The sequence below is a fragment of the Epinephelus lanceolatus genome, chromosome 18, assembly GCF_041903045.1.
Source record: "Epinephelus lanceolatus isolate andai-2023 chromosome 18, ASM4190304v1, whole genome shotgun sequence".
Classification (NCBI taxonomy): domain Eukaryota; kingdom Metazoa; phylum Chordata; class Actinopteri; order Perciformes; family Serranidae; genus Epinephelus; species Epinephelus lanceolatus.
In genome coordinates this window covers 42795001-42809255 of record NC_135751.1, presented here as the reverse complement: position 1 = coordinate 42809255, position 14255 = coordinate 42795001, and the positions used below count along the sequence as shown (strand labels likewise).

Below are 14255 nucleotides of genomic sequence, written 5' to 3'. Positions count from 1 at the left end.
ACCAACAGGAAGTTCACTCATCATGTAACGTTTCATTAGAGCGTCTGGAATGTTTTTATAATACGCTGTCCTCTACCTGATTTTGGCACCAATAACAATATAAACTAGAACTGAAAGCAGTCATGAATGGGGTCCAAGCCTCCCCGCGCACCTCGGCCTCCGCGCCCCATGGAGCCCACAATAGTCGGCCCCAAAGGACGACAGGCTCAGGGCGAGCGTCAGGACATGCCAACATCTGAGCTGCAGTATTCACTATAATGGGAAGTACCAAAGGCTGAATGTGTTTGTTGCGTTAAGTCACACCCACTTTGACCAATCATTACCAAACTTTGCAGCTGACCTCAGGACTGACCCCACATCATGCTCACTAATTTAAGTACAAATCTGATCAACTTTTATGGAACGTCATATTTCTGGGTTTACAGCTTCCACTAGTGGCCAATTTGGGCCAAATTTGGCACCGAGCCTCTGAACGACCTCTAGAACATGTGTGTTAAGTGTCATGTTGATATAATGTAGTCTGACAAAAATATGCAACAATGTGTGTATTTTAGCTAGCAAAATGTTTTTGTCGTCAATAATTCGCACATTTTTTTGACCGGGCAAAATTGTTTTGATAACTTTAGATCAGGTCCATCTTGAGAGTCGAGGTGCCAAGTTTCATGCAGTTTGGACAAAATCTGTAGGAGGAGTTTGAAAAAGTAGGTTTTGCAGTTTTTGGTGGGAAAAAAAAGTTAGGTGGAAGTGGGCGGGGCCATGCACACGTGATGCATTGCCTTGGACCCCTAATAACAACAACAATAATGACAACAACAATAATGACAGTTTGTATAAAATGAGACAAAAATATTTTATTCAGACTAAATGATACAAAAGTTTTTAACGTCAGTAAAAATACTGACGGACACACAAACATTCTTCATTCAACCTGTGTGTGTGTGTGTGTGTGTGTGTGTGTGTGTGTGTGTGTCAGAAGCTGAGTGAGAACGTTCTGTACGACAGGTTCGTGAACACGTCGATGTGGTCGCTGCTCCCTCCCACCGTCAGCACCTGCACACAGGAAACAGTTATTATTATTGATCATGTTTCTGTTTAACAAGCTGAACATCTGATTCTGTGATGACATCACATCTGTGTCTCCGTTCTGAGCGTGCTCAGTGAGAACAGGAAGTAATCATGTGTAAAAAAAAAAAAAAAAAAAAAAAAAAATCTATTTTGTGCCGGCGATGAGTTTTAGAGAAAAGTAGAAGCTCTGATGAAACGAATGTTCCTGAGACGGTTGACCAGCTGCTGGTGGACGTGTCTCTGTGTCCACAGACATCACGTCCTTAGTGTGGACGCCATGATGCGTTCAGTGTCTCACCCTGTGCTCGGAGCTGTTGGTGTTGAGCTGCAGCGTGTTGAGGCTCTGCGGCGTACACGGGATCTGAGCTTTGACGTCTCCACCCATAAGACAGTGAGACACAAACGGGCCTTCACCTACAGCCAGGATCTGAGGAGGAGGAGGAAGAGGAGGAGGAGGAGGAGGTTCAGATCTTGGACACACTCATCAACACTAACACCCTGAAGGCAGCACTCTCACCATGTCCTGGTAGAAGGCGGCCTGTCTCTGACAGCCGCTCAGAGGGAAGATGGAGGTGGGCGACAGAGAGCGGAGGTGCCACAGAGACAGAGATGGACCTCCACCACACAGCTGGAGGAGGAGACGCACAGTAAACACTGAGTAGACAACAAGTAAACAACAACAACAGTCAGCGTGTGCAGGTGTTTTCTTACCATCCAATCAGAGTCAGTCGTCACACAGCTGATCCATTTACCGTACTGAGGCCGGGCGCAGCTCTGAAACAAACCACAGCCACTCAAATTTCCTACTCTGATTACAGACACTCGAACACATCATGAGACAACTGCACCTTCACACACAGGAGGAGGAGGAAGAGGAGGAGGAGGAGGAGAGTAAAGGACAGTCATATATGAAGGAACATGTTTATTATGACAGTTGAACATAAAGCAGAGTTCTGACCTCGTACTTGTAGACCTCGATGCAGTGGACACTCTGACCCGTCCTGCTGTCTGAACGACATCATCATCACCATCATCATCAGTAACACTAATGTGACCTACGGACAGACGAGAGGCCGCCGTCACTCACCCCACATCCTCACTGCTCCGTCCTCGCCCCCCGACAGGATCTCTGCCTCCCGCTCTCTCACGCTCACACAGTGGACATAGTCCGAGTGTCCCTGGAGGACAGACTGGAGACACAGAGACAGAGTCAGCTGCAGGGACGCAGAGGACAATGATGATGATGTCATCATGTCGCCACACAGGAAACTGCACGTGTCACCTTAAAGACTCCGTGCTCCAGGTCCAGGATGTGGATGTTGTTGTCTCCTCCTCCAACGACCAGACTGTTGTCCTGAGAGACACACAGCGTCACTCACAGGAGGTAAACAACAACAACAACAACAACAAGTAGACTAGACTGATGTGATCCAGGTCAGTGTCTCGTGTGTCCTCACTCTGGGGCTGATGACCATGGAGTTGATCTCTGGGATCTCCAGACTGGATCTGAGGACAGAGACAAAGACCTCCGTCAGCCGGCTGTTCCGTCACTACTGTAACACATGACAACATGAGGACGAGCGGACAGAAAGACGGCGTGTCTCACTTGTAGTTTGGTCTCTTTGTCCACAGAGGTTTGACGTTCTGAGGAGACACAGAGACAAATGTGAGACGAAGGTGAGTCTGTCTTTACCTCATGACCTCCGACCTTAAAGAGTCGCTCACCTTCTTGATGAGCTCGCTCCAGCTCCAGGCGCTCACCTCTCCGTTCCCTGCGCTGAGGAGGTGACAGTCGGTGGAGAGGAGCGAGAACACGGGGCCCTCGTGAGCTGCGGGACGACATCAGACACATGTCCATCAGTATGAAATCATGTCACTGGACACTAACAGGGACTCAGGTGACTCACCTGTGAAGGTCAGAACAGGTTTCTGACTGAGCGCCGTGGCGTCTGGACTCAGAGCTGCAGACAGGCTGACACACAAACATCATGATGATTATTATTATGATTCACAGTAACACGTGTGTGTGTGTGTGTGTGTGTGTGTGTGTGTGTGTGTGAGACCTGAACACAGCAATCTCTCCATAGTTGTTTCCAGCTGCCAGAAATCGACCGCAGGGAGAGAAACTCTGAGAGAAGACGGACATGTGGAGGAGCTGCAGACAACAGGACTGATTTAATACTTAGATTTATGACCAGCTGTTATTATTAACCCTTTATTTACCTCCTCTGTCCCACAGGCATGAACACACTCGACTGTTTCACCCTCCAACATGTCTTTAACGTGACCGACATTCATTTTCTAAAAGTCCAGGCCAATATTCGCCACGTTTTACCAGCAACAAATGGAGCTGACTTGTGACTACAACCTCTTCACTTACTGAACCATGACCCGAATGAACCAGGAGAGTCTCTTTAACATAAACAATTATTTAAACGTGTTATGCTGTTTGAGTATTTTTACTAATAAGCTAGCAAACACAAAATTAGCAGAATTCTTAACGTAGTTTGGCCTACAGCTCTCTAACAGAGAGCAAAATGGGATTAAACAGCGTTAAAATCAATTGTTATTTAAGTATTATAACGTATTGAACTACAACCGAATTAACCAATAGAGTCACTTCAATATAAAGAAACATTTAAACTTGTTATGCTATGTCAGTATTTTTTACTAATAAGCTAGCAAACACAAAATTAGCAAAATTCCTAACGGAGTTTGGCCTACAGCTGCCTCTGTTCGTATGAGGACAAACACAGGTCGCAGAAAATGAAAGATAAATGTTAAAATCGATGTTTATTAACTTATTATCAGTTTTATATTAATCCATCAGATCAATGTTTCACTCGTTAATGTGCACGGACACATTTCTAACAACAACAGAGCGAATGAAGCTCGGAGCAGATTTTAAATCTAAAACACGAGTGAACTTCTTTAATTCTTCAGTTTAAATGAACAGATGAATATTTTACCTCGACGGGACCCATACTGCTCACACAGACACCGCGTGCCTCCAAACCGGCGGCAGATACCGGAGCAAACAGTCGGTAAATAACGAGAACAATAATCACGACCGACGCGACGAGGGAAAGAGCGGAACACAGGCGAGGAAATATGATGTCACATGTGACGCAAGGGATCCTGGGACATGTAGTACGCAGTTAGGCGGGAACTTGATGACCCTTTATAGGACGGAAAATTATAATTCATAAACAAAAGAAATAAAAACAATATGATGAAATAATAAGTCGTTTTATCACAAATGTTTTAAACTGCTCAGATGTTTATGTGAAAATGATCATTTTGAATATTTGTGAAAAAGACAACAAACAGCAGGTATCAAAGATCAGTACTATAAATATATTTATTAAAAGTAACATAATTATTGAATTGCATTGAAATACTTTTAAATCCTAAAATTACAGTTTTAAACTTTGATTGTGTATTTATTTATGTATGATTTATTAATTTTAATTTAATTAATTTAAGTTTATTTCCTTTATTAATCCCCTGAGGGGAAATTCAATGTTTTCACTCTTGCTTGTCAATTACACACAGGTCCGAAAGACACACACACATGCACAAAGTGGAGAGATGTCAGAGTGAGGGGGCTACCCTTGGTCAGGTGCCCCAAGCGGTTGGGGGGTTTGGTGCCTTGCTCAAGGGCACCTCGGCAGTGCCCAGGAGGTGAACTGGCACCTCTCGAACAGGCGACCCTCCGGTTCCCAACCCAAGTCCCTATGGACTGAGCTACTGCCGCCCCCAAGAAACAGTAAAATATTATTATCAGTGATAATATTTGGAAGTAAATAAAATAAAATGAGAATAAAGAGAGAAACTAAAGGAGCAGGTACAGTTTATAACGTGTCATAAATGATTTATTCTTTGAATTATTAATAAAAGTTATGATGAATATTTCTGAAGCGAGTCACCTTCAGCTCCTCAGACCAGCTCACATCAGGACGCTCAGCAGATCAATATGTTTATCGATCTGATTTAATGTATCTGCATTAATACGTTCATAAAGCTTCAGGAAACAACCAGCTGCTCTTTAACATTGATTAAAAACACCTCAGTGTTTACACAGATAATCAGACGGACTGTGAGCTCATTCAGTCAGATTAATAAAAATGATGACATTAGAATGTGTGAGTGAGTTTAGGTGTCAGCTGGGTGAGACAGGGAGAAACTGTAAGAGCTCCACTTACTGTTGGGTTCACACATGACTGGAAACTCATTCATTCATTCATTCATTCAAATGAATTTGCATTTGTCACGTTGAACAATACAACTCCGAGATGAAGATAAAATGTTACAGCGCCACCTGCTGTCTGAGTTACACCAAACTTACACTTTAGAGTTTAGACTCCAAAGAATCATAAAGACAAACTGTGACAAAACACTTTTATTAAAATGAAACATTTTCAAAAAATAAATAAATAGAAATACCACATGTTCATTTTCTGTTGTTGTTTATTTTGTTTTGTCGTGTTCTTTTTATTTTTTATTTTTTTAAACGCAGCTCATTCCAACAGTACGACGGAGTATTAGGGCCACATTGAAGAAAAAAAATTCGGAGATTTTGAGAATAAAGTTGTAAGTCAGAAAAACAGAAACTAAAAAGTGACCAAACAAACAGAAGTTATAAAACATGTCTGTGAGTTAAAGATGGAAATATGACAAAACATATGGTGAGGGTGAGGGTGATGAGGGTGAGGGTGATGAGGGTGAGGGTGAGGGTGATGGTGATGAGGGTGAGGGTGATGAGGGTGAGGGTGATGAGGGTGATGGTGAGGGTGATGAGGGTGAGGGTGAGGGTGATGGTGATGAGGGTGAGGGTGAGGGTGATGGTGATGGTGATGAGGGTGAGGGTGATGGTGATGAGGGTGAGGGTGAGGGTGATGGTGATGGTGATGAGGGTGATGGTGATGGTGATGGTGATGAGGGTGAGGGTGAGGGTGAGGGTGATGGTGATGGTGATGAGGGTGAGGGTGAGGGTGATGGTGATGAGGGTGAGGGTGAGGGTGAGGGTGATGGTGATGGTGATGAGGGTGATGGTGATGGTGATGAGGGTGAGGGTGAGGGTGAGGGTGATGGTGATGAGGGTGAGGGTGCTGGTGATGGTGATGAGGGTGGGGGTGATGAGGGTGATGGTGATGAGGGTGGGGGTGAGGGTGATGGTGATGGTGATGAGGGTGATGGTGATGGTGATGATGGTGAGGGTGATGGTGATGAGGGTGAGGGTGATGGTGATGGTGATGAGGGTGATGGTGATGGTGATGAGGGTGATGAGGGTGATGGTGATGAGGGTGAGGGTGATGGTGATGGTGATGAGGGTGATGGTGATGGTGATGAGGGTGATGAGGGTGATGGTATTGAGGGTGAGAGTGATGGTGATGGTGATGGTGATGAGGGTGAGGGTGAGGGTGATGGTGATGAGGGTGAGGGTGATGGTGATGGTGATGAGGGTGGGGGTGATGAGGGTGATGGTGAGGGTGATGGTGATGAGGGTGGGGGTGAGGGTGATGGTGATGGTGATGAGGGTGATGGTGATGGTGATGATGGTGAGGGTGATGGTGATGAGGGTGAGGGTGATGGTGATGGTGATGAGGGTGATGGTGATGGTGATGAGGGTGATGAGGGTGATGGTGATGAGGGTGAGGGTGATGGTGATGGTGATGAGGGTGATGGTGATGGTGATGAGGGTGATGAGGGTGATGGTGATGAGGGTGAGGGTGATGGTGATGGTGATGAGGGTGAGGGTGAGGGTGATGGTGATGAGGGTGAGGGTGAGGGTGATGGTGATGGTGAGGGTGATGAGGGTGATGGTGAGGGTGATGGTGATGAGGGTGGGGGTGATGAGGGTGATGGTGATGAGGGTGAGGGTGATGGTGATGATGGTGATGGTGATGGTGATGAGGGTGATGGTGATGGTGATGAGGGTGAGGGTGATGGTGATGATGGTGAGGGTGATGGTGATGGTGATGAGGGTGAGGGTGATGGTGATGAGGGTGATGAGGGTGATGAGGGTGAGGGTGATGGTGATGAGGGTGAGGATGAGGGTGATGGTGATGGTGATGAGGGTGATGGTGATGAGGGTGATGGTGATGAGGGTGAGGGTGAGGGTGATGGTGATGGTGATGAGGGTGATGGTGATGATGGTGATGGTGATGGTGATGAGGGTGATGGTGATGGTGATGGTGATGAGGGTGATGGTGATGATGGTGATGGTGATGGTGATGAGGGTGAGGGTGATGGTGATGAGGGTGATGAGGGTGATGAGGGTGAGGGTGATGGTGATGAGGGTGAGGATGAGGGTGATGGTGATGGTGATGAGGGTGATGGTGATGAGGGTGAGGGTGAGGGTGATGGTGATGGTGATGAGGGTGATGGTGATGATGGTGAGGGTGATGGTGATGATGGTGAGGGTGATGGTGATGGTGATGAGGGTGATGGTGATGATGGTGAGGGTGATGGTGATGATGGTGATGGTGATGGTGAGGGTGAGGGTGATGAGGGTGATGGTGATGAGGGTGATGGTGATGGTGATGAGGGTGAGGGTGATGGTGATGAGGGTGATGGTGATGAGGGTGAGGGTGAGGGTGAGGGTGATGAGGGTGATGGTGATGGTGATGATGGTGAGGGTGATGGTGATGAGGGTGATGGTGATGGTGATGAGGGTGATGGTGATGAGGGTGAGGGTGATGGTGATGAGGGTGAGGGTGATGGTGATGGTGATGAGGGTGAGGGTGATGGTGATGGTGATGGTGATGAGGGTGATGGTGATGGTGATGAGGGTGAGGGTGAGGGTGAGGGTGATGGTGATGGGGTGAGGGGTGATGGTGATGGTGATGAGGGTGAGGGTGAGTGGTGTATGGGTGATGTGGTTGTGGGTGATGGTGGGTGAGGTGTGGTATGTGGATGAGGTGAGGTGATGGGAGGTGATGGTGATGATGAGGGTGATATGAGGGTGATGAGGGTGATGGTGATGAGGGTGAGGGTGAGGGTGATGGTGATGGTGATGTGGGTGAGGGTGATGGTGATGGTGAGGGTGATGAGGGTGATGGTGAGGGTGATGGTGATGAGGGTGGGGGTGATGAGGGTGATGGTGATGAGGGTGAGGGTGATGAGGGTGATGGTGATGATGGTGATGGTGATGGTGATGAGGGTGGGGGGTGATGAGGGTGATGGTGATGAGGGTGAGGGTGATGGTGATGAGGGGTGAGGGTGTGGTGATGATGGTGATGGTGATGGTGATGAGGGTGATGGTGATGGTGATGAGGGTGATGGTGATGGTGGATGAGGGTGAGGGTGTGGGTGATGAGGGTGATGGTGATGAGGGTGAGGGTGATGGTGATGAGGGTGAGGGTGATGGTGATGAGGGTGATGGTGATGAGGGTGAGGGTGAGGGTGAGGGTGATGAGGGTGAGGGTGATGAGGGTGATGGTGATGATGGTGAGGGTGAGGGTGATGAGGGTGATGGTGATGATGGTGAGGGTGATGGTGATGAGGGTGATGGTGATGGTGATGAGGGTGAGGGTGATGGTGATGAGGGTGAGGGTGATGAGGGTGAGGGTGATGAGGGTGATGGTGATGAGGGTGATGAGGGTGATGGTGATGAGGGTGATGGTGATGAGGGTGAGGGTGAGGGTGATGAGGGTGAGGGTGATGAGGGTGATGGTGATGAGGGTGATGAGGGTGATGGTGATGAGGGTGATGGTGATGAGGGTGAGGGTGAGGGTGATGAGGGTGATGGTGATGAGGGTTGAGGGTGATGAAGGTGAGGGTGATGAGGGTGAGGGTGATGGTGATGGTGATGAGGGTGAGGGTGATGAGGGTGATGAGGGTGATGGTGAGGGTGATGAGGGTGATGGTGAGGGTGAGGGTGATGGTGATGAGGGTGAGGGTGAGGGTGATGAGGGTGATGGTGAGGGTGATGAGGGTGGTGGTAAGGGTGAGGGTGATGGTGATGAGGGTGAAGGTGAGGGTGAGGGTGAGGGTGATGAGGGTGAGGTTGATGAGGGTGATGGTGAGGGTGATGAGGGTGAGGGTGATGGTGAGGGTGATGGTGATGAGGGTGAAGGTGAGGGTGAGGGTGAGGGTGATGAGGGTGAGGTTGATGAGGGTGATGGTGAGGGTGATGAGGGTGAGGGTGAGGGTGAGGGTGATGGTGATGAGGGTGAAGGTGATGGTGAGGGTGAGGGTGATGAGGGTGGGTTGATGAGGGTGATGGTGAGGGTGATGAGGGTGAGGGTGATGGTGAGGGTGATGGTGATCGAGGGTGAGGTGGGGTGAGGGTGTGTGGGGTGATGAGGGTGAGGTTGATGAGGGTGATGGTGAGGTGATGAGGGTGATGGTGAGGGTGATGGTGTGAGGGTGATGAGGGTGAGGGTGAGGGTGATGGTGAGGGTGATGAGGGTGAAGGTGAGGGTGATGGTGAGGGTGATGGTGAGGGTGATGAGGGTGAAGGTGAGGGTGATGGTGAGGGTGATGGTGAGGGTGATGAGGGTGAAGGTGAGGGTGATGGTGAGGGTGATGGTGAGGGTGATGAGGGTGAGGTGAGGGTGATGGTGAGGGTGATGGTGAGGGTGATGGTGAGGGTGGATGAGGGTGAGGGTGAGGGTGATGGTGAGGGTGATGAGGGGTGAGGTGATGAGGGTGATGGTGAGGGTGATGGGGTGAGGTGAGGGTGATGGTGAGGGTGTGAGGGTGGGTTGATGGGGTGATGGTGGGGTGATGAGGGTGAAGGTGAGTGGGTGATGGTGATGGTGATGAGGGTGAAGGTGAGGGTGATGAGGGTGAGGTTGATGAGGGTGAGGGTGATGGTGAGGGTGATGAGGGTGAGGGTGTGGTGATGAGGGTGAGGGTGATGGTGATGAGGGTGAGGTGGTGATGGGGTGAGGAGGGTGAGGGTGATGGTGAGGGTGATGAGGGTTAGGGTGAGGGTGATGAGGGTGAGGTTGATGAGGGTGATGGTGAGGGGTGTGAGGGTGAAGGTGAGGGTGATGGTGAGGGTGATGAGGGTGAAGGTGAGGGTGAGGGTGATGAGGGTGAGGTTGATGAGGGTGAGGGTGATGGTGAGGGTGATGAGGGTGAGGGTGATGGTGATGAGGGTGAGGGTGATGGTGATGAGGGTGAGGGTGATGGTGAGGGTGATGAGGGTGATGGTGATGAGGGTGAGGGTGAGGTGAGGGTGATGGATGAGGGTGGGTGGTGTGATGAGGGTGATGGTGATGGTGATGAGGGTGATGGTGAAGGTGAGGGTGATGAGGGTGAGGGTGATGAGGGTGAGGGTGATGGTGATGAGGGGTGGGTTATGGTGATGTGGTGGTGATGAGGGTGATGGTGATGAGGGTGAGGGTGATGGTGAGGGTGATGAGGGTGATGGTGATGAGGGTGAGGGTGATGGTGATGGTGAGGGTAATGAGGGTGATGGTGATGAGGGTGAGGGTGATGGTGAGGGTGATGGTGGTGGTGATGAGGGTGATGGTGATGAGGGTGATGGTGAAGGTGAGGGTGATGAGGGTGAGGGTGATGAGGGTGAGGGTGATGGTGATGAGGGTGAGGGTGATGGTGATGGTGATGAGGGTGATGATGGTGGTGATGAGGGTGATGGTGATGGTGAGGGTGATGGTGGGTGAGGGTGATGGTGATGAGGGTGAGGGTGAGGGTGATGGTGATGGTGATGGTGATGAGGGTGATGGTGGTGAGGGTGATGGTGATGAGGGTGATGGTGATGGTGATGAGGGTGAGGGTGAGGGTGATGGTGATGGTGATGAGGATGATGGTGGTGAGGGTGATGGTGATGAGGGTGATGGTGATGAGGGTGATGGTGATGGTGATGAGGGTGAGGGTGAGGGTGAGGGTGATGGTGATGAGGGTGATGGTGATGAGGGTGATGGTGATGGTGATGAGGGTGAGGGTGATGGTGATGAGGGTGATGGTGGTGGTGGTGGTGATGAGGGTGAGGGCGATGGTGATGGTGATGAGGGTGATGGTGATGAGGGTGATGATGAGGGTGATGGTGATGAGGGTGAGGGTGAGGGTGATGGTGATGAGGGTGATGGTGATGAGGGTGAGGGTGAGGGTGATGGTGATGGTGATGAGAGTGATGGTGATGATGGTGAGGGTGAGGGTGATGGTGATGAGGGTGATGGTGATGGTGATGAGGGTGATGAGGGTGATGGTGATGAGGGTGAGGGTGATGAGGGTGATGGTGATGAGGGTGATGGTGGTGGTGATGAGGGTGATGGTGATGGTGATGAGGGTGATGGTGGTGGTGATGAGGGTGATGGTGGTGAGGGTGATGGTGATGAGGGTGATGGTGATGGTGATGAGGGTGATGGTGATGGTTGTGGTGATGAGGGTGATGGTGGTGATGAGGGTGAGGGTGAAGGTGATGAGGGTGATGGTGAAGGTGAGGGTGATGACGGTGAGGGTGATGGTGAGGGTGATGAGGGGTGAGGGTGATGGTGAGGGTGATGAGGGTGAGGGTGATGGTGATGAGGGTGAGGGTGATGGGTGAGGGTGATGAGGGTGATGGTGATGGTGATGAGGGTGAGGGTGATGGTGGTGGTGATGAGGGTGATGGTGGTGGTGATGAGGGTGATGGTGGTGAGGGTGATGGTGATGAGGGTGATGGTGATGAGGGTGAGGGTGATGGTGATGAGGGTGATGGTGATGGTGGTGGTGATGAGGGTGATGGTGGTGAGGGTGATGGTGATGAGGGTGATGGTGATGGTGATGAGGGTGAGGGTGAGGGTGATGGTGATGGTGATGAGGGTGATGGTGGTGAGGGTGATGGTGATGGGGTGATGGTGATGAGGGTGAGGTGTGAGGGTGATGGTGATGATGATGAGGGTGATGGTGATGAGGGTGATGGTGATGAGGGTGAGGGTGATGGTGATGAGGGTGATGGTGATGGTGGTGGTGATGAGGGTGAGGGTGATGGTGATGGTGATGAGGGTGAGGGTGATGGTGTGATGGGTTATGAGGGTGAGGGTGATGGTGGGTGGGTGAGGGTGATGGTGATGAGGGTGATGGTGATGGTGATGAGGGTGATGGTGAAGGTGAGGGTGATGAGGGTGAGGGTGATGAGGGTGAGGGTGATGGTGATGAGGGTGAGGGTGATGGTGATGGTGATGGTGGTGGTGATGAGGGTGATGGTGATGAGGGTGAGGGTGATGGTGAGGGTGATGAGGGTGATGGTGATGAGGGTGAGGGTGATGGTGATGGTGAGGGTAATGAGGGTGATGGTGATGAGGGTGATGGTGATGGTGATGAGGGTGATGGTGATGGTGAGGGTGATGAGGGTGAGGGTGATGAGGGTGAGGGTGATGGTGATGAGGGTGAGGGTGATGGTGATGGTGATGGTGGTGGTGGTGATGAGGGTGATGGTGATGAGGGTGAGGGTGATGGTGAGGGTGATGAGGGTGATGGGTGATGAGGGGTGAGGGTGATGGTGATGGTGAGGGTAATGAGGGTGATGGTGATGAGGGTGATGGTGATGGTGATGAGGGGTGAAGGTGAAGGTGAGGGTGATGGGTGAGGGTGATGAGGTGAGGGTGATGGTGATGAGGGTGAGGGTGATGGTGAGGGTGATGGTGGTGGTGATGAGGGTGATGGTGATGAGGGTGAGGGTGGGTTGATGGTGATGGTGAGGGTGATGAGGGTGATGGTGGGGTGATGGTGATGAGGGTGGGGGTGATGAGGGTGATGGTGATGAGGGTGAGGGTGATGAGGGTGAGGGTGATGGTGATGATGGTGATGGTGATGGTGATGAGGGTGGGGTGATGTGGTGATGGTGATGAGGGTGAGGGTGATGGTGATGATGGTGATGGTGATGGTGATGAGGGTGATGGTGATGGTGATGAGGGTGAGGGTGATGGTGATGATGGTGATGGTGATGAGGGTGATGGTGATGGTGATGAGGGTGATGGTGATGGTGATGAGGGTGAGGGTGATGGTGATGAGGGTGATGAGGGTGATGAGGGTGAGGGTGAGGTGATGAGGGTGAGGATGAGGGTGATGGTGTGGTGATGAGGGTGATGGTGATGAGGGTGATGGTGATGAGGGTGAGGGTGAGGGGTGATGGTGGTGGTGATGAGGGTGATGGTGATGAGGGTGATGGTGATGGTGATGGTGATGAGGGGTGATGGTGATGAGGGTGATGGTGTGAGGGTGAGGTGAGGGTGATGGTGGTGGTGATGAGGGTGAGGGTGATGAGGGTGAGGGTGATGGTGATGGTGATGAGGGTGATGGTGATGAGGGTGATGGTGATGAGGGTGAGGGTGAGGGTGATGGTGGTGGTGATGAGGGTGAGGGTGATGAGGGTGATGGTGATGGTGATGAGGGTGATGGTGATGATGGTGAGGGTGATGGTGATGGATGGTGTGGGTTGAGGGTGATGAGGGTGTTGGTGATGAGGGTGATGGGTGATGGTGATGAGGGTGAGGGTGATGAGGGGTGAGGGTGAGGGTGAGGGTGATGAGTGGTGATGGTGTGATGGTGAGGGTGATGGTGATGAGGGTGATGGTGTATGAGGGTGATGGTGTTGAGGGTGAGGGTGATGAGGGGTGAGGGTGAGGGTGAGGGTGATGAGGGTGAGGGTGAGGGTGATGAGGGTGAGGGTGAGGGTGAGGGTTGATGGGGTGTTGGTGATGAGGGTGATGGTGATGAGGGTGATGGTGATGAGGGTGAGGGTGTGTGGGTGAGGGTGTTGAGGGTGAGGGTGATGAGGGTGTTGGGTGATGTGGTGAGGGTGTGGTGATGAGGGTGATGGTGATGTTGGTGTGGGTGAGGGTGATGAGGGTGAGGGTGATGAGGGTGATGGTGATGATGGTGAGGGTGAGGTGATGAGGGTGTGGGTGATGAGGGTGATGGTGATGTGGGTGAGGGTGAGGGTGAGGGTGATGGTGATGAGGGTGAGGGTGATGAGGGTGAGGGTGAGGTGATGAGGGTGATGGTGTGAGGGTGATGGTGATGAGGGTGATGGTGATGAGGGTGAGGGTGAGGTGGTGAGGTGTGAGGGGTGAGGGTGATGAGGGTGATGGTGATGATGGTGAGGGTGATGGTGTTGAGGGTGATGGTGATGATGGTGAGGGTGAGGGGTGATGAGGGTGAGGGTGATGAGGGTGATGGTGATGGATGGTGAGGGTGATGGTGATGATGGTGAGGGTGATGGTGATGAGGGT

The 14255-nt window shown here is 51.0% G+C and overlaps 1 protein-coding gene across 1 annotated transcript; it reads right to left on the bottom strand.

Moving 5' to 3' along the window:
• Positions 1-831: 831 nt before the first annotated feature.
• On the bottom strand, positions 832-4191 carry thoc6 (THO complex 6). Its single transcript, XM_033644047.2, has 13 exons — positions 4035-4191; positions 3129-3220; positions 2973-3037; positions 2791-2894; positions 2672-2709; positions 2523-2571; positions 2348-2419; positions 2153-2255; positions 2024-2073; positions 1777-1839; positions 1583-1693; positions 1364-1492; positions 832-1050 (listed from the first exon to the last, which is right to left on the bottom strand). Exons 1-13 carry the CDS (start codon positions 4047-4049, stop codon positions 970-972), a joined length of 972 nt encoding a protein of 323 aa, XP_033499938.1. The 5' UTR covers positions 4050-4191; the 3' UTR covers positions 832-969.
• Between the last annotated feature and the right edge of the window lie 10064 nt (positions 4192-14255).